The 18335-nt window shown below is 43.5% G+C and overlaps 3 protein-coding genes across 5 annotated transcripts in view; 2 read left to right on the plus strand and 1 right to left on the minus strand.

Annotated features, from left to right (window-relative positions):
- Nucleotides 1-480: 480 nt before the first annotated feature.
- Nucleotides 481-1780, plus strand: LOC116855175 (cytochrome b-c1 complex subunit 8). The gene is made up of 3 exons (XM_032837654.1): nt 481-595; nt 766-933; nt 1581-1780. The coding sequence occupies exons 2-3, from the start codon at nt 780-782 to the stop codon at nt 1673-1675; spliced, it is 249 nt and encodes an 82-aa protein (XP_032693545.1). The 5' UTR covers nt 481-595; nt 766-779; the 3' UTR covers nt 1676-1780.
- A 5584-nt stretch (nt 1781-7364) lies between these two features.
- Nucleotides 7365-8268, plus strand: LEAP2 (liver enriched antimicrobial peptide 2). The gene is made up of 3 exons (XM_032837592.1): nt 7365-7616; nt 7795-7934; nt 8228-8268. Exons 1-3 carry the CDS (start codon nt 7560-7562, stop codon nt 8262-8264), a joined length of 234 nt encoding a protein of 77 aa, XP_032693483.1. The 5' UTR covers nt 7365-7559; the 3' UTR covers nt 8265-8268.
- Nucleotides 8269-14454: 6186 nt separating this feature from the next.
- The window catches only part of AFF4 (AF4/FMR2 family member 4), an 88014-nt gene continuing 84133 nt past the window's right edge, over nt 14455-18335 (minus strand). For all 3 annotated transcript variants that reach the window (XM_032837591.1, XM_032837589.1, XM_032837590.1), the window contains one exon: nt 14455-14890. In XM_032837591.1, coding sequence (XP_032693482.1) covers nt 14763-14890 — 128 coding nt within the window. In that variant the 3' untranslated portion in view covers nt 14455-14762. The remainder of the gene's footprint in view (nt 14891-18335) is intronic.

The raw sequence follows: 18335 nt of genomic DNA on the forward strand, positions 1-18335 counted from the left end.
TACCCGGGGAAAGTTTGAGACCCGCCAGTGGATTCTCGGATCGCGGCGGCCGAGAGAAGCCCCAGATGCACGTCCCTGATCCTGGTAATGGGTCGCTGATGTTCTGAAAAGAACCGACCCCTTCAGCGCTTGGACCAGAGCGCAGAAGGCTGCGAGCGGCGGCCCCTCCTACGGCCTCAGGGTGCTCTCCACAGGCGCTGGGCTCGCAGGCCCTCAGGGCCCGGCCGGGACAACGCGCCCTCGACGCCGGCTGGCCCCTCTCTCTGCACCTCTCTGTGCCTCCCAGCCCCGGCCGCTTCCTGCGGCTCCACAGCCGGGAAAGAGGCTGAAAGGAAGCAGGGGAGCCTCCTGCGGCGGCCCGAGGCAGCAAATCCCATTGCTTACTCCGAGTCTCAGGTTGGGCCCCGCCCCCTCCCGGGCCACCACGACCGGCCGGGGCACTTCCCTGCAGAAAGGGCAGCAACGGCGCCTCCCCCTGGAGACGCCTGGAAAATGGTACTCCCCGGAAGTGACTTCACGGCTTCCTGGAGCGGCTTCCAAACCTAGCGGAAGTGACGGACGGAGGCTGCTGGTTCCCGCGACTGTGGAGGGCGAGGTGACCCCCCGCGCGGGAGTGAGGTCCGGGCGCGCGGTAGTGGGAGTCCGTGGGAGGGTGGGGGCGCCGCCTGGGCGGGGAAGGGTGAGGAGCTCTGGAGAGGGCGTCTTGGGTCCAGGACGGCGCGTCCCGGGACTGAGGCAAGCGCCCTTCCACCCTCGGTCTTGCAGACGCCGCCGCGACCATGGGCCGCACGTTTGGGAATCTGACCCGCATGCGGCATGTGATCACCTACAGCTTGTCGCCCTTCGAGCAGCGCGCCTTCCCGCACTACTTCAGCAAGGGCATCCCCAACGTGCTCCGCCGCACGCGGGCGTGCGCCCTTCGCGTCGTGCCCCGTGAGTGCTTTGGCCCGGTTGGGGGGCTGGACCCCGGTTAGACAGAGTGACAGCGGGCCCCCTCATTGAGCTCCCTCTGCTTGCCACACACACGTTTTCCATTATTTCAGTGTTCCTGAAAGCCCTTGCACAAGTGTATCCTCCCCATCTCACAGAGGAGCAAACCGAGTCACGAACAGCGGGCCCAAGGTCACTTGTGTGATTCCGGCGTCTCCCTCTGAGGTCATCTTTACCCACTTGGTAGCGAGGAACTGTTCTGTGTGAAATGGGTAGCAGATACTGATGATAGTAACAGAGCATTGTGAATTGGTCAAAAACTCCCCGGAACCCCAAAGAAGGGTGCACCGGCGTGTTAAAGGGCGAAGTATATGTTACGTGCATTACATCTCATCTATCTCACTAACATTTTTTTAAATGTGCATCTGGGGAGAGAGAGGGAAATTTTGGTGATGGATTTTCCTGGAATGGGCCGTCCTTTTGGTCACCTGTAAAATGGGAGTGTGGTGTAACCTTCCTTGATCATCTGGTTTAAAAGTGGCTTCTTGGAAACTAGAGACAGTAGGGCGGAGCCTGAAGTGAGTCAGAAAAGAAGACTGAGAACCCTGGTGTCTTCATGGGCTTGCTACTTTCACTTTTTATTTTTAAAGCGTTTGTAGGGTTTTATCTTGTCTACACTTGGGGGACCCAGGAGTTTGAGAAATCCAAGAGGAAGAATCCAGCTGCCTATGAAAACGACAAGTGAGCCATTCATCTGAATAGTGATTACCGGTGTATGAGGGACCCTTCTCTGGGAGAGGAGTCTACACTGTAGTGTCTTGAAGACGTAATAAACTTCTTATGGACTGCACTGTTGTGATTTTGCATTTTTGTGAGCAAGTCCCTGGTGTGACTGCTGATGCTTAAGTTCATGACCTCCCCTTCCTAGCCTGAGTCCTGAACAGTTTGGCTGGTCTGCGAGTCTGGTAAAGGATCTGGACTCTGTGCTTGTTCTATAATCTACAAGAAATTAGCGGCATCTACTCCTGCAGCTTTTCACTTGTGTGTGGGATGAACTGTGGGGTTGGTTCCCAGTGGTCTCCTCCCATAATAACAATAATATTTTGGTAACTATAATTACTATGTTTCAGGTACTTAGCCCTTTACACAAATAAGTACTTGTAAACTTCACAACTACCTTTGAATTAGGTATCGTTATTGCAGTCGTTTTGCACATGAGGACCCGGGAGCGCAGTGAGAGTAAGTAATTTGACTAAAATGACTCAGCTAATCAATGGTGGAGTCTGGCACTAAAGTTTTTGCTCTTAAAGCTATACTAGACTGCTTTTCCTGCTAAGACAGGTCTGCCTTAGCCCAAGGGGAAGGAAGTCAGCTATAAGAGGAGGGGGTGAGGGGCACCTGGGTGGCTCAGTGGGTTAAGGTCTCTGCCTTCGGCTCAGGTCATGATCCCAGGGTCCTGGGATGGAGCCCTACGTCGGGCTCTCTGCTCAGAGGGGAGTCTGCTTCCCTTCCTTTCTCTCTGCCTGCCTCTCTGCCTACTTGTGATCTCTCCGTCAAATAAATAAAAACTTAAAAAAAAAAAGAGGAGGGGGTGAGGTCACCCCTTGGCCTCTAGAGCTAAACTGCCTGTGTTTGTACCAGGTTGGTAATAGTGGGCCATAATGCTAAAAATGTTTACTCTGGCCCTTTACTGAAAAGTTTATCCCTGTTTTAAAGCCTTTAAATTATCTTTTTAGTAGAAAGCTACCCTTCCTCCACCTGGAGATGGTAGAGGTAGGTGTTGGTAGTTTTATGCTTCTGGTTCTTTGCTCCATTTTCAGAAATTTCCTCACTTCTAAGGATACTTGTTGCTTGTCCAGAGCAGTAACTTTTACAGTGTAGTTCAGCTTCTGGCTGTAATTTTTTTCCTATTCTAATGATTATTCTCATCTGTTAGGAACTGAAGTTAAAATACTTCAAAACAAACAAAAAAAGGTAATGTAAATTGCATTGATTGGGAGGCAGCATAAAGAACCTGATTCTGGTGAATTTAGGCCCATACCCTTAACCTGTGCTGCTTCAACTGTATGATACAAGAAAGAAACATGTGTTCCTGAGCTTTGACCTTTTTGTTGGAAGACAATGTATTAATACAAAGCCATAGGGTGTGGTAATGGTGGAATGAGTGATCTGTAGGAGTCTGGCAGGCTTAACAGAGAACAACTGATGAAAACTCCTGCCTTGGGGGCGCCTGGCTGGCTCAGTGGGTTAAAGCCTCTGCCTTTGGCTCAGGTTATGATCCCAGAGTCCTGGGATTGAGCCCCGCATCAGGCTCTCTGCTCAGAGGGATCCTGCTTCCTCCTCTCTCTCTGCCTGCCTCTCTGCCTACTTGTGATCTCTGTCAAATAAATAAAATCTTAAAAAAAAAAAAACTCCTGCCTCACCCAACATGGTCCAGTTTTCCTGGGCTCTCTGTATTTGTTCTCAGGGTTTGTTACATGTTTGGGTCATAGACTGTTGAGGATCCGATGAAGCTGTGGACCTGAAGATGTAAATGCACCACCCATCCTTCATTCTACATAGTTTTTGTTTTTAAGATTTTACTTATTTGAGAGGGAGAGTACAGGGTAGGGGGCTGGTGCCCAGTGGCGAGGATCAGAGGGAGAAGCACACTTCTCGCTGAGCAGGGAATCTGACATGGGACTCTGTCCAGGGACTCTGGGATAATGTCCTGAGCCAAAGCCAGGCATTTAACCAACTACATAGTTTGAACAGCACCAGCGAAAGCTACTTCGTTGACAGGCCTTTCATTTGTCTTTCTCCCTCTGGCTAGCCCCGATCTTTGAGGAGATGGCTACCCTCTCCCATCTTCTTGGCTTCATTTTACCACAAGACTTTATTTCTTTCTGTTCCTTGGCTCCTTTGGATATAACAGCTGAAAAGCAAATGTACCCTTTCTCAGCTCAGGTCAGGTGACCAGGCACCAAGTATGGGTCTGAATCCTTTCTATCCCAGGAGCGCTCTGAAGATCCTGCTGTAAGCCCGGTTACCTGCTGAGCTGCCTTTGAAGAAAATTATGAAAGTCTGCTGTAAGCCTGTCTTTCCCCAAAGGGCTTACTTCTCTAAGCTGGGGGGCACAGAGCCCTGTGTAGCAGGGTGCTGAGGTAGGTGGGGAGGCTGGAACGTGGTGAGTTGTATAGCTCAGTGCTCCTGTATGTGACATGGCATCTGGGATGATTTTTTTTTTTTAAGGTTTTATTCATTTATTTGATAGAGATCACAAGTAGGCAGAGAAGCAGGCAGAGAGAGAGGAAGGGAAGCAGGCTCCCCGCCGAGCAGAGAGCCCGATGTGGGGCTCGATGTGGGGCTCGATCCCAGGACCCTGGGATCATGACCTGAGCCGAAGGCAGAGGCTTTAACCCACTGAGCCACCCAGGTGCCCCGGATCTGGGATGATTTTAGGGACCATTCTGTCTGCCGAAATCTACAAAGAAAAGGAAAACGAGTGAAATCTCTCAGGGAAGAAAGGGACCACTGCTGTGGGCCGCAATGCCAGTAACCATCCACATGGAGCCTCCAGCCCTGGGTGTGGCGCCTTCCTCTGCTTCCAGGGCACAGCCACTCATTTCACTCTGCTGTCCTCAGCGGGGCCCTACCCCCACCAGGGCTTTTATCTCTGCGCTGTACAATGTGGCAAAGTGGACTCCAGGTTGCCAACCAAGTCCCAGAGATGCAGGCCTATCTAGTGTAGGCTGTGAAAGTCTGTGCCAGGTCCAGCCCCAGAAAAGCAAATACACTTTGACCCTTGCAGTTTTACCTGGAAGTTTCTCCATTTCAGAGTCTTTCATTTTTTATTAGGCACATCTACTCAGGGACAGCAGGAAAGTCTCCAGTTACTGCCGAGCCTTCATGGTCTCCTCTCCCCCTGGAATGTATTTCAAACTGCTCACGGAGCTACACCCACTTTCTCCCATTTCATCCTCTGCACTTAACCTCAGCGGTGGAAAATCTCTGGGAGTTGTTACCAAGCAATCACTATCAAACATGCTTCTCATTTTCTTCCTGTAAATTAATCATTTGAACCCCCAAATGTCAGTGGCTGAGAGGCCTCAGCCATCTCATTGGGAGAACAAAAGAATAAAGCTCTAAGAGAAAGGGTTGGCGTGTGGTTAATGTAGAACCCCCGCTCCTGCCTCCCAGCCAAGTGTTTGCTCTATGGCTAACATTAGTAAATGCTGCTTAGACCTTTTTGCTGGAAGAAGGAATATAGAGTTGTGTGTTTATTCATTCAGCGAAATACTTGACTGTAGAGAGCCCATGAATTTTTTAAAATTATTAATTTCAGGAGTAGGATTTCACAACTATTTCAAGGACTGTGGGATGGCTGTGGACAATTGTCTGGATGCCACTTCGCTTTCAAAGCTGATTTTTGCTCCATGGCTGATTTAAAACAGTGACAGAGGTAATGTAGACATATGTTGAAATACTTTTCCTGAGATGCCTGGGTGGGGGGGGTTCAGTCGGTGAGGCATCTGCCTTCGGCTCAGGTCGTGGTCTCAGGGTCCTGGGATTGAGCTCTGCGTCCGGCTCCCTGCTGAGCAGGGAGCCTGCTTCTCCCTCTGCCTGCTGCTCCTCCTGCTTGCTCTCTCTCTGTATCTAACAACAGCAACAACAAAAAAATATTTTTCCTAGCAGTAGTCCTTTCCATGGGCAGTAACTGATGGGCTTTTTTCTTTAGGGAGAAGTGGCATACAAAATTAGAGGCTCAAACCCTAAAGGCTTCTGCAGTGTTGTCACATTCATGTTGAAAAATGGTTTATTCTTTTCCCCTATGCACACTGGAGCCTCAGGCCCTTTCCTTGGCTGGGGTACGGGCTGTGTAATAAATTAACACAAAAGGCTAATTTGATTTTGCTTGCGGTAGCGGGAGGCAGAAATGGAGGATTAGGAGAAAGTACCCGTGTTTGGAACTAGCAGTTTCCAAATCCCATTTGGCATATCCCTCTCTTAAGAACAGGCTGGCACCGAGGCCACACCAGACCCAACTGTCTCTAGGACATCACGTTGTTCAGTCTCTTGCTTATCTAATCAGGTTTGTGTTCTTACCCAATGTTCACTAGGTCATCACATAGCTTCTTCCCCACCCCACAGAGGTTCCTGGTTAAGCCCCTACATGGGGTGATTCAACATCCAAGCACAGGGGTAAAGGGAAGGAGCAGTGACTAGTCTGCTTCTCCATGTTCCTCAAGTGCAAGCAGTGGTGTCTCCCTCTGGGCTTGGCTCCATGGTCCTTAGTTGACCAGAACCAGGACAGACAGATCTGTGGAGTCACACCCCCATCTTCCCCTGTTCCAGTTCTGAGGTTCACCTTACCACTCTCTTCTCCCTTGACAAGAGGATTGGTGACCATCCTGTTCCACCTTCAGCTGAGCCTCATCTCCTCCACTCTAACTTGTGGAACAGGCAGGCTCAAACCAAATATCCAACCCCTGAAAATGACACAGGCCTTGGGAAGAGGTATCAGAGACACCAGTCAGAGAAATAATCTTGTTACCTTCGTCTTATTGGCTCATCCTTCCAGTCATAGGAAGCTCTTAAGTCCTATAATTCCTACTCAAAAGTTACACTATTCCTCCAAATTTATGAAAATGCCCAGGTCATTTAATGATTACCCACAATACCTCACAACTTAGGCACATGCCCTTTCTTGTTCTAGTGATCTGCAATAGGTCCTACTTAAGTTGATGGATGTTTTGGGCTCTAGTGACATCTCCGTGCTTGGTCTGTTCCCCTGAAGCTGCTGGAATGCTATGCTCTGCAGAAGGACCTAGTCAACTAGTGTGAGGAAAACCCATTAATTCAAAGATTGCAGTGTGATTTGTCACCACCATCAGGCAATCCCACTGGCTTAGGAGGCCCTGCTAACTCTTCATTCACACATTTAAAAACAAAACAAAAAACCTATATTCCATTCTATTCAACCACAGTTCAAGTCCTGCATCAGTATCGATTGCCTTTGCCCTGGGGAGAAGGCAGGTAGGCTAGACTTTGAACTTGCCACAGCTTGGTCCATTCTTCTAGGGAGATGATCTGGAGCAGGAAACTAGGACAAATCATCTATGAAGAAGGGGGATCTGGGGCACTGTTGGGTCACACTTGCTGAAGCAACTTCCCACAGAAGGGAGGTAAGGGCCTTATCCAGTTGCCTGTAACACCAGATTGGTGCTTCTTTCCCAGACAAGGTTGAAAGGCGTCAACACGAAGACCTCACTGAGACTTCTATTTTGATTACACTGATCTCACTGAGCTATTTTGGAATCAAAATGTGGCTAGGTGCCTGGTTTCCCTCAGTGGCTTCACGTGGCTTTCAAAGGGAAGGAGGGGTTGGTGCTGACTTTTGGTAAAAGGGTCCAAGCCAGCAACATAATCACTCAAAGTCCAAATGAGGGATCAGTAAATACAACGTGCCTGAAAGGCAGGCCCTGAGCACATTCCTCTGGTAGACATTAACTTATTAAATCGACCCTGACTGCAAATATAAACTTTGCCCCCATCTCACCTGGCAACCATAAAAGAGATGAATTTCAGTCTATAAAAGCAAGTAGGAACTGTTGCTGGATTCCGGGCTCCAACAACCTCCCTCCGGCAAGATGCGGCACCTCAAGCTCTTTGCAGTGCTCATGATCTGCTTGCTGCTGTTGAACCAGGTAGGAAGTGGATGTGCAGGGACTGTGCTGGTGGGGAAATTGTAAGCAGACCTTGAGAACGGGACTCAGCCCTGAGGAAGGGTCCCTCTGCTCTGGAGTCTACAGCATCAATCGCCCAAGGTGTGCAGATGGGTGTCAGCGCTTCCATACCTGAGGTTAATTTGTCTTTGCCCTACAGGCAGATGGCTCCCCGGTACTGGAACTGAGTTCAACAAAGAGAAGGTCACGGAGAATGACCCCGTTTTGGAGAGGGGTCTCCCTCAGGCCCATTGGATCCTCTTGCCGGGACGATTCCGAGTGTATCACAAGGCTATGCAGGTATTCCACAAACTTGAGCGCAGGCTGAGGAAGGATCAGCACACACACTTACCTAAGAATAAAAGTGGAACAGGCGATTGCCTGGGTTGTAGCCTGGAGCTCCCTGGTGAATCCCTTGGGATTCAAGAACCAAGAACAGCTCCACACAGGTACCACTAGAGAGTGGTTCCTTTGCTTTCTGCAGTTTACCCCGAGGTTGGCTAGAGCAAGCAGAGCAAGGAAATGTGAAGAGGTGACTGGCTCTGGGCACTGCTAGATCTTTGTCTTAAAAACCACCCTTTCTTTTCCTTTAGAAAAAGACGCTGTTCCCTAAATGTGGTCCAGGAATGATGTACAAACCAGGGGAAAAGAGGACAGCGCTCACCTACAACAATGCTCCGTTCTATGGAATATTGATTAACTGCATTTTGGCTGGAGACAATTAAGTGAAGCAGTCTTAATATTTAAAGACAGATGTACGCTTTAAACTGGTCTCCGTTTCTTCTTAGAATGTTATGTAGATAAGCATTACTAAACTTGTCAATTTAGAGTTTATTTTTCTATGTATACTATTAAATGTCTCAAAATTTTTGCAGTCTGGAATTCAAACTTTTGAGGGTTTGAAAACAGTTCATTTTGTATGCTACAGAAAAAAAAAAAAAAAAAAAACCAGCATTGCCTAAGAGCAGACTTTGCAGTCTGTAAAAGCACAGTAAAAGTGAACATTTAAGAAACAAAGAACACGATGAGAGGCTGAAAGACAAGTTTCCTAATAGCCATGTATTTAGCCTTGGCAAGTTCACATGCTGTGGCCCTGGCCCTGATGCTAGTCCTTCACTCCGTGTCAGAACTCTTCAGTGAGTTGTCAGAGATGGACTGGCATTTGTGACCTGATGATGTGCCCACATTTGTCTAGGACTTAACTGAAGGCAGAACTGGAAGAAGAATCTAGTTTAATAAAAAAATAAAAACCCAAGCCCCCAAGGACAGCAGAAAAGACTTTTTTGGATTTCTGCTGGAGGAGGGCAAACTGATGTATGCAAAAGGATGCATAGCCATCAAGTGCAGAATTTCTGTAATCAGAAAATGAGAGCTGGACTGGGGGTCCAGATTTTTCAGGCAGAGTAGCAGTGGACACTAAGGTACAAAACAGAAATTACATTGAAAAGGCAAAGTAAGAGTTGAAGAAGTTTAAAGAGCACAGTGTTTATAAACTTTAATACAGAAAATCTATTTGATATTTATTAAACTTAGTTTCTCCAGCTATGGTTTGGCATTATACAAAGCATCTTAATGACACAGTAGAGTTAAAAAGATCTTTACAAATTGAAATGTGATACCCTTGTCTCCAAATATTTTAATTGCCATAAATTTGTTTAAAAATACACATTAAACGCATGTTTGACACTCTAAACTTTCTATAATCTCAATACCACAAAATACATATAATATACTATACAGATGTGGAAAAATCTAATTAGTATATAATACTTTGCTCACCATTAACAGCTTTATTATGTGAAATGCACATACTTAGAAATCCTAGCTTTTGAGCCCCAAAGTACCTCTGAAATTTTAATGTATTGCAACAAATAAAAATCACAGTATATAATTGAAATTTTGGTTGAAAATGTCAGATGCCTAAATATTTTGGATAAAAGAAATGTAAAACAAAGATTTGGATCATGTACAAAAACAAAGGCATCCTATCAGACACTAACAGTACCTTTCTGCAAAATCAACAAGGCTTTTAATTTATCAGCGGCATTACTTCCCCTCCAAAACCCTCCCCAAATATCAAACCGTTATTCAGCAAATAATTTTAATTTCAAATAAAAGGATTCAATAAATATATAAGCATTTCCATCCTCCATATACAAAATTTCGTAAAACCATTCAAAACGGAGGCTAGATAGAAATTTTCATAACCGTGCTAACCAACCTCACATCTGGTCCTCCAAAGTAGTGCCTTTTCAGGCATTGCCAATTGGGCCAGCTCTAGTGGTGAGCCCCGCCCCGCTTCACCCTAACCCCAGTACTGTTGAATGCTCATGTCAATGATTTGCCAGGTGTGTGCATAAAGTTATAAAATGGGGACACTTCTTGAACAGCAACAACAAACTCAACAGTATGGATAACCATGGCAGAGATGTGAAAGGCAGCATTTCCAAACATATTTTCCAGGGAGGAACATAGCAGGTAGAAAATTCCAGTGGTTAAAAGCTGAAAAGAAACCCCACGTGTAATCGGTAACAGGTCAAAACTGCAGATTACTAGAATTTCTGAGTGGGAGCTTTTCTTCCCCATGCACATTTAGAGAGCTTTTTTGTTTCTTTTTTTAAGGATGGCAATTTATGCTTAGCTGAGCAATGGTGGCACAGAGAGGTCAATGCTGACATTCCTAAAGTCAATTTCATTACATAATGATTGCTTTTAGGCTGCTATTTCAGGATACTTAAACATCAAGAAGACTCAGTTTAGACTTAACTATAATGCCTTATTCTGTGACCAGATTCCATCAAAAGGAAGAGGTGGAGAGATTTTTCCATTGCTTTTCTAGAGAAAGTGACTTTTTAACTAACCATGCGGTTCAAATGAAGAGAATCAGCATGTGCTTTACCTACTAGTAATAACTTACTTCTGGTCACTTGCCAGCTTGATTCTAAGGTCTAGAAGTCTAAACTGAATTTCTCCATCACGGAGTATGTGAAAGATAAGCATGCAAAAGACATGACCAACGTGGCCTCTTCCTCTACATATTCCAAATCATTTGACAATTTTCTCTTTATTTTACTGAATAGCAACCTTAGAAGTGCAGTGTTATTTGTTTCTGGAAAAATGTCTGCCTCTCTCAACACATTAATATGTAAAATCAAAATGAAATCTGTGCTCCACATAATTAGGAAATATGGGTGATAGGAGTCTACATGGATGTGAAATGCTTTGCTTCCCAACTTACTTAAAGAAAAAAATCATCACAATCTGCCTAAAACTGTCATTCCCATTAGATGCTCCTGGGACCCAGAGGCAAACTCCTAAAATTCAAAATACATAATGAGGCCATTTTATTCAATTAGCAACTGGAAAATTAAAATCCTTCCCACCCTGTAAGAGCCCTATTATACTACAGAAGGGCTCAAATATATTTTAAAAGTTAATTTACTACAAATCATAGTAATTAAGCTTTAACAATCTAAAAGGAATACACATTGCACCCCTGAACATTAATATTCAAGGTGTCAACAAGAAAGTGTCTTAGATCAATTTAATAAATAATGTGGAAATAGTTGCACTAAGCTAAAATACTAAACACACACATTGTTGACAAACTAATTTCATGTTTTCATACATACATACATATATATAAAGTGTGTATGTGTACATAATTTTAAAATCCAAAGCTGCATACCCTCACACCTAGAAGAGTGCACAGTGTACCTCTCCTCTGCACAATCAGGCATCACTGACTGGAGCGACCACTGGCTGCTCTGAAACTCCAGGGTGCTGCCAGCCTCCAGAACCAGAACTTTCATTTAGAACAAGTGCCTTCCGTAGGCTCTTGCTTCACAATGCAAGCTCACTCAATGAAGTAAGTTCCCAAAGTTTCTGTCATTAAATACAAAATGATGCTTGTCTGATTTAGCTGATTAACCTTTCTTTAATAAAAAGAAACGAACAACAATTAAAAAAACAACAACAACAATGAATCTAATAAAGCCACAAGTGAATGCAAAGTGAGGCCCAGATGCCTATGGACCCGCCAGTGGGAGAGCTAGCCAGAGCACAGGCATGTTGGGCACATGCACACATTACTCGACACCACCTTTTCACTGCAGAATTAAATCAGGAGATGGTCAACCTTCTCTACTCTTCAGCAACTACAGCTGAAGATTTATCTGGAGTACTCATCGCTTTTAAAGTTAGTTCTTGGCTACTTGCCCAGGAAAAGGTGGCACTGAGGCAAGAAGCAGGCTGAACGCTCCCAGCAAGACTGGACCCAGGCTGGACTGTGGCGGGTGGATCGCCTGGAGGGGAGTGCTCCCCACAGCCCAGCCCAGGCTGAGCAATATTACCACGTGACTTCATCCACTGTTCACTGGCTGCCTGTGAAGAGTCCGGGGGTGTAGGCTGCTGCCTCCTGGCATACAAGTGTGGTCTTAAAAAGCAGTCAACAGAGTGATTTTTCAAATAGCTGCTATTTCTATAATTAACTATATATTAAGTACAAGTCTCAGACGAAGTAAGTTTTTAGCCACTTGTCAAATTCAGTTTTAAATGGTCAGAGAACAGTGAAGACACCTATTGAGGAAGGAGGAATGGTGGCCTACAAAGGGAGTCCAAAGTATGCACTGGAGCAGATGAAGACACAGAAAACTTTTGAGGAGATGGACACAGAGGAAAGGGAGTGGTGTTTCCATAGACTATGACATTGAAAATTTAATTATTTAGGACAGGATTTTGATTCACTGCCCGTTACCACCTGGTGGGAAAATCCCTCCACAATGAAAAGCTTGAAAAATTTATTCCCAAAGAATTAACACAGTTCCAGAGAGAAAATTAACTTAGAACAGCACCATAAAACATGCAGGAAACTATGTTTTAACAAAATATCAGTGTGACCCCAGAAACACTCCTGCTTGCCTTTCAGGACACACAAGAGATTAGAATACACTGGAACTCAGAGGTGCCCTGCTGGCTGCTGTGGCTGAAAGCTTTATCCACTTCTAAGACATCACTGCAAAGTAAGGAATCAGAGTAAGAGCAATCAGAGGACAGGACATACAGCTACTTGATCAACAGGGTCAAGTCTCTCATTGAATAACTACCCTAATCACTGAGAAGTTGTCCTCTTAAGGAAAACTGTTCCTAAAACATACTAATAAGTTAGAGCAAGATTTCAGAGGCAATGTCTCCAAGAGAAAAAGATTAATTTCGGCATAATTTTTGGATTCTAATCCCCAGCGACATGCAAAAATCACCTGAGGTACAGGGCAGTTAAAAAGTTCTGTAAATATGAAGCCACAGGACAACGAAGGTTCATTAGCTTCAGAAATAAATGTAAAAAAGACTCATATACAGAGGATTCACTGCACACTTGCTTGGGAGATGTTCTATCCTTTCTTTCCCACTTCAAACCTTAGCAATCATCTATAAACAGCAGGGCAATCTTCTTTTCTGATTGGATGAATTCATTTTTGGAATGGGGAGAAAGACAATTTTTTTGGAGCAGCCATTACCCAATTAGACTAAGTCATGTACCAAAGCATTAGCTTTTCTAAACTAATTCATCTTTATGTGACCCTAAAGGAAGATTAATAAAGAAAGAGAACTGAACATTACTACTGCCAAAGACCAACCATACTGGGTGATCTGGTCCTAGTGTAAAATATCTGTAAACAATCCATAGAGTTTTCATTCAAAGGTAAGATTTAAGGCACACCAGACATGATAGGGGCACATGACAGGGGCATGACAGAGGGTTCATTTCTCACCTTTGACTCCGATATGCACCTTACAGGGAAAGGTACTTTGATATACAACTCTTACAGAGCTGGCTTAAGCGCTACCCTTGCTCCCCTCCCCTTCCCTTCCCAAGAGAGCTAACACTGAACCAAATTAGGAACTTTTCTAGTGTGAATTTTCTCATCCCATCAGAAATATAAATCATAGGTGAGGGTCTTCATAATACAAAGGGAGTCAGTACAAGACAAGTTTAAAAGGAGAACTTCATCTCTAGCTCAGGCATTATACCTTAAATTGTATAGCAAAAACACACGCAGCAAAGCTCCAGCCCACTCCTGCATCAGTCGCTGCATGCTCCTTTAAGAGCATCATGATCTAGTGTGGCAAAAACAGTTTACAAATAAGAATTCTGAAGAGAGAGTCAACCCTTCAAACATCATCACTGAAAGAGACGTAAGCAGCAACCCTCAGGAGGGGGAATCATCCTTTGTTCCATAGTAACTTACTCTTTTTCAATTAACTGTCAAATTATTAGCAATAAAAAAAGAACACACGGTTTTAATACAATCCATGAAGTTCAAGATTGTCCTTTTATGAAACCCTTCACATGATATCCTTCTCCTAGAAAGTTTGCCTGCCCTCTTTTGTAATGCATTAAATGCAACCTATAGTCACCTTGTGATTGCTATAGTGTTATTAACACATTCACAGTTCTTGACATAATGCATACCAACTCAGACGCATTTCATCTTCTATCTGTAGAATGCCATCTTCTCATATTTAAATGATTTTTCATGTGTAGAATATCCTTAATACTAAGCATAAATTCTGCAATAAAACTGTAGTTAAGATTTAAAATAATATCAGGTAGTAGGTACAGAAAGAACATGTCCATATTTTAGATGAACCAACTCTTACTTTTAGAAGAGCTACCACAAAGAGACATTAGGTAACAAAACTCCCCAAGTATATAAATAAAAAATGCCTACCTTAAATTTACACTTAATGTTCAACAAAGTATATTTATAGGCAGAAATAACTAAGTTTTATACTAACCCCAATCTGGGAACTTAAAAAAATAAATAGAATTTCAATTGATTAGTTATGAATTGCAATTGGAATTTCAATCTTATTATAGATCACTGACACCATCTTATCAATGTGCTGCAGATTTAAAAACATTTAAGTAACTTTTCATATTGGGAATATTAAAGGGGTCAACTGACATCGTGGCTTTGGGTTATAAATAAGAACAACACATGAACCAGGGAGGAGAAAACCATTCCTCATTCTTAGTGTCGACTAGGTGGCATGTTATGGCAGTTTTCCTTTGTGATGTGACACAGTGTTGTGGAGAAAATCAGAGGCAACAAGAATGTGTTCAGTTCAAGATATCAGCTTAGCATCCTGGCGAAGCCAGTGCAGTCCCTGGCGGGTGTATCGAACGAGGTCTGTCATGATGCTCGCATTAAAGATGAGAGGGCCCATCGCTTTATCCAGTTCAGCAAAGAATTCTAGAAAACCAAAAACAGTCATTAAATGATGTACACAGTCTCCTGAAATGCTGCTTTAAAAGTTTAGGCTAGATTCTAAAACAGTAGTCAAATGAAGTAAAAAAAACACTCCCTCCTGCACTACAATGATGACCGCCCCTGTTTTAGAACAAACCAACCCATAGTCTGTCTTTCAAGTTCTAGTATTTTGCCTAAGTCTTGAAACTTTTCCAACAGACTGTATGGTTAGGAATTAAGTGTTATACATAAAAGCAGAATTCCACTGATGGAAATTATCGACTGCTAATATGGAGTACACATTACTAAAATGGAGACAATGTACTACATTGTACTATTACTGGAAACAGTCAGTATGTCCTGTTTTTGTGTAAGAAGCAAATGATACAAAAAGTTCTTTGAACTGTTCCCTGTAAGAGCTCCTGTGAGATTAGACATTTATGACAAACTTTTTGCTGTAATCATATGCCATGCAACACTGATAAATTATCCCATGTTTTAGATAGTATAGTTAAAAAATGCAAAGGATGGACATGAAAGGATTCTTCCTGTGTGACCAAATAAAGGCTGATCTGCATGTGACATGGGTGCAGAGAAGAGGAAGGAAGGACAGTGTCCTAACATTTGATCCCGATGCAATTTTGGGAGAAAAGAGAGGGATGTAGGACTCAGAAAGGAGAGTTTTTATACATGCAGAGAAAAAGGGATCATTCTCATGATAAACACCTGGGCCTACTCAAATAGAAGCAATCAAAGAGGAGGAGAAAAGGGTCTTTTTTTTTTTTTTTTTAAGATTTTATTTATTTGACAGAGATCACAAGTAGGCAGAGAGGCAAGCAGAGAGAAAGGAAGGGAAGCAGGCTCCCCACTCAGCAGAGAGCCCGATGCGGGGCTCGATCCCAGGACCCTGGGATCATGACCTGAGCCGAAGGGAGAGGCTTTAACCCACTGAGCCACCCAGGCGCCCCGAAAAGGGTCTTTTTTATAGAATTCCAGATAATAAATGCAGGTGCAATAGCAGAATAAAAAATTCCTGTTTCCTTTTTTTTTGTTTTTAAAGTAGGATCCAATGTGGGACCTGGACTCATGACCCTGAGATCATGACCTGAGCTGAGATTGAGAGCCAGACACTTAATCAACTGAGCCACCCAGGTGCCCTGAAAATTCCTATTTCCTAGTGCAATAATGGATGTAAGTAATGGATGTGAGTAATAACCTAAGTTAAAGTTTAATAGGGAATCTTATATCAAACTGGGTCAGGCTAAACCACCTGGATTGTGTCAATGGCCAAATCCAAGTATCACTAAATAAGAGACAACCATTAATTAAATGCCTCAATAATATCAATAATAGGAGATCTAGAGCAGCACCTATGAAATGTTAAAAACCTGAATTTAATTAAGTCTCAAAATGTAACTATCAGTATGAAGGAAATAAGGGGGACAGAGGAGCAAGCTAAACGATACCAAGAGGAAGCAATCAGTCAAGTCCATAATAGGACTCATTTCCTCCTCAACATAAATGGCACAGTGCCCCATTCCCCTAAACACCAAAACCTGGAAGGAGACAGACTTCAGGCACTGATGAAGGAATGTTTGGATCCTGTTAAAAACAAACAGTAAAGAAAAAAAAAAAAAAAAAAGACATATTTGCAATAACAGGAAAATTGGATGATAGACTAGGTATTAGGTGATAGAAAGGAATTTCTGTTAATTTTGGTGGCTGTGTTAAAGGCATGACGATGGTGAGCTTGGGTGGCTCAGTGGGTTAAAGCCTCTGCCTTTGGCTCAGGTCAATCCCAGGGTCCTGGGATAGAGCCCCGCATCAGGCTCTCTGCTCAGCAGGGAGTCTGCTTCCCCACCTCCTCTCTGCCTGCCTCTCTGCCTACTTGTGATCTTTGTCTGTCAAATAAATAAATAAAATCTTTAAAAAAAAAAAAAAAAGGCATGACGATCATGTCCTTGAAAAATCCGTATCACCCAACGATGCATACACCTAAGTATGTTCAGGGGAAATGCTTTAAATACTCCGGCGGGGCAAGAAAAGTATGATTCAGAGAGAGGGTGAGGTGAAACAAGATTAGGAAAATGTGCTGAATGAAAGATGCTCAGGGATCATTATGCCATTATCTTTCCTTTAGTTAACATTATAAAGTACCACACAAAAAGTAAAAGTGAAAGGACAAAGAGAATGAAAGGACAAAGAAAAACAATGCTAGAAAACTGGCATCAGGAAGAAAAATGGAAAGTAAACCAGGAGTGATTTAGTAAGAATTCCTGCTTTTGTAACCTTTCCAGAGCAATAGTGACAATATTTAAAATTTTAGGAAAGAATTAGGTTTCCAGGACAATTTTATGTTAGATGCTGAGGTTCCTCTTCTACCTTTCTCCCACCATTATCATTCCTTAGGGATAAGAATCTTCATCTTCATCTCATTACCTGTTTATATTACACATATTTAAATACACTCTGTGAAAAAAGGACACTTGATTGACCAGCGTAGTGTTTCTCTACAAAGGGTCTATCTGAACAGCTGCCACACACACACATTCGCTAATAACAACTATGAAAATAAGATGGTGTTTATATAGTACTTTACCCTAGGATCCTTTATTTACTTATTTTTAAATTTAAAATCCAATATAGGGGTGCCTGGGTGGCTCAGTCAGTTAAGCATCTGCCTTTGGCTCATGTCATGATCCCAGGGTCCTGGGATGGAGCCCCACATCGGGCTTCCTGCTCAGAGGGAAGCCTGCTTCTCCCCACCCCCCAACTCTCTGTGCCTATATTCCCTTTCTCACTGCCTCTCTCTCTCTAACAGATAAATAAAATCTACTATAGTTGGGGTGCCCTAGTGACTCAGTCGGTCAAGTGTCTGACTCTTGATTTTTGGCTCAGGTCATGATCTCAGGGTCATGAGTTTAAGCCCCACTTGGGGCTCCACACTGGGTATGGAGCCCGCTTGGAATTTTCTTTCTCCTTCTCCCTCTGCCTCTCTCCCCCTCCCCGAGACGCTTCACATGTGTGCACGCTCTTTAAAAAAATAAATAAAATAAAATAAAATCCAGTATAGGTAACATGGTGTTACCATTTATTTCAGTGTACAATATAGTGATTCTTCTCTGGGACCTTTAAATACTTTATAATTATCAGTGTTCTTAGTTTGGGAGATAACAAACTTAAGGTACAAAAGCGTCACATAACCTAATATTGAAGAATGCTAGAAACTGATTTATTTTGTTGTCTCCTTTATCACACAAGTTTTCCAATTTTCCAGCATGAATTTTTTTTTTTTTAAGTAATCTCTACACCTAGCATGGGACTCAAACTCATGACCCCAAGACCAAGAGTCACATGCTCCTGCAACTGAGCCAGCCAGGTGCCCCTGAATGTGATTTCTTATATATTAGACATCTCATATGTACAAGATGTCTGCATGTAATTGTAT

The sequence above is a fragment of the Lontra canadensis genome, unplaced genomic scaffold (genome assembly GCF_010015895.1).
Source record: "Lontra canadensis isolate GAN:19392208 unplaced genomic scaffold, GSC_riverotter_1.0 scaffold99, whole genome shotgun sequence".
In the NCBI taxonomy this organism is placed as follows: domain Eukaryota; kingdom Metazoa; phylum Chordata; class Mammalia; order Carnivora; family Mustelidae; genus Lontra; species Lontra canadensis.

Excerpts from the sequence above, each read along its gene's own strand:
- LOC116855175 (XM_032837654.1), top strand. The coding sequence starts at position 780 with ATGGGCCGCACGTTTGGGAATCTGACCCGCATGCGGCATGTGATCACC. Across the intron at positions 934-1,580 it reads CGCCCTTCGCGTCGTGCCCC|CGTTTGTAGGGTTTTATCTT; the intron begins GTGAGTGCTTTG and ends TTATTTTTAAAG.
- LEAP2 (XM_032837592.1), top strand. The coding sequence starts at position 7,560 with ATGCGGCACCTCAAGCTCTTTGCAGTGCTCATGATCTGCTTGCTGCTG. Across the intron at positions 7,617-7,794 it reads GCTTGCTGCTGTTGAACCAG|GCAGATGGCTCCCCGGTACT; the intron begins GTAGGAAGTGGA and ends TTTGCCCTACAG. Across the intron at positions 7,935-8,227 it reads TGTATCACAAGGCTATGCAG|AAAAAGACGCTGTTCCCTAA; the intron begins GTATTCCACAAA and ends CTTTTCCTTTAG.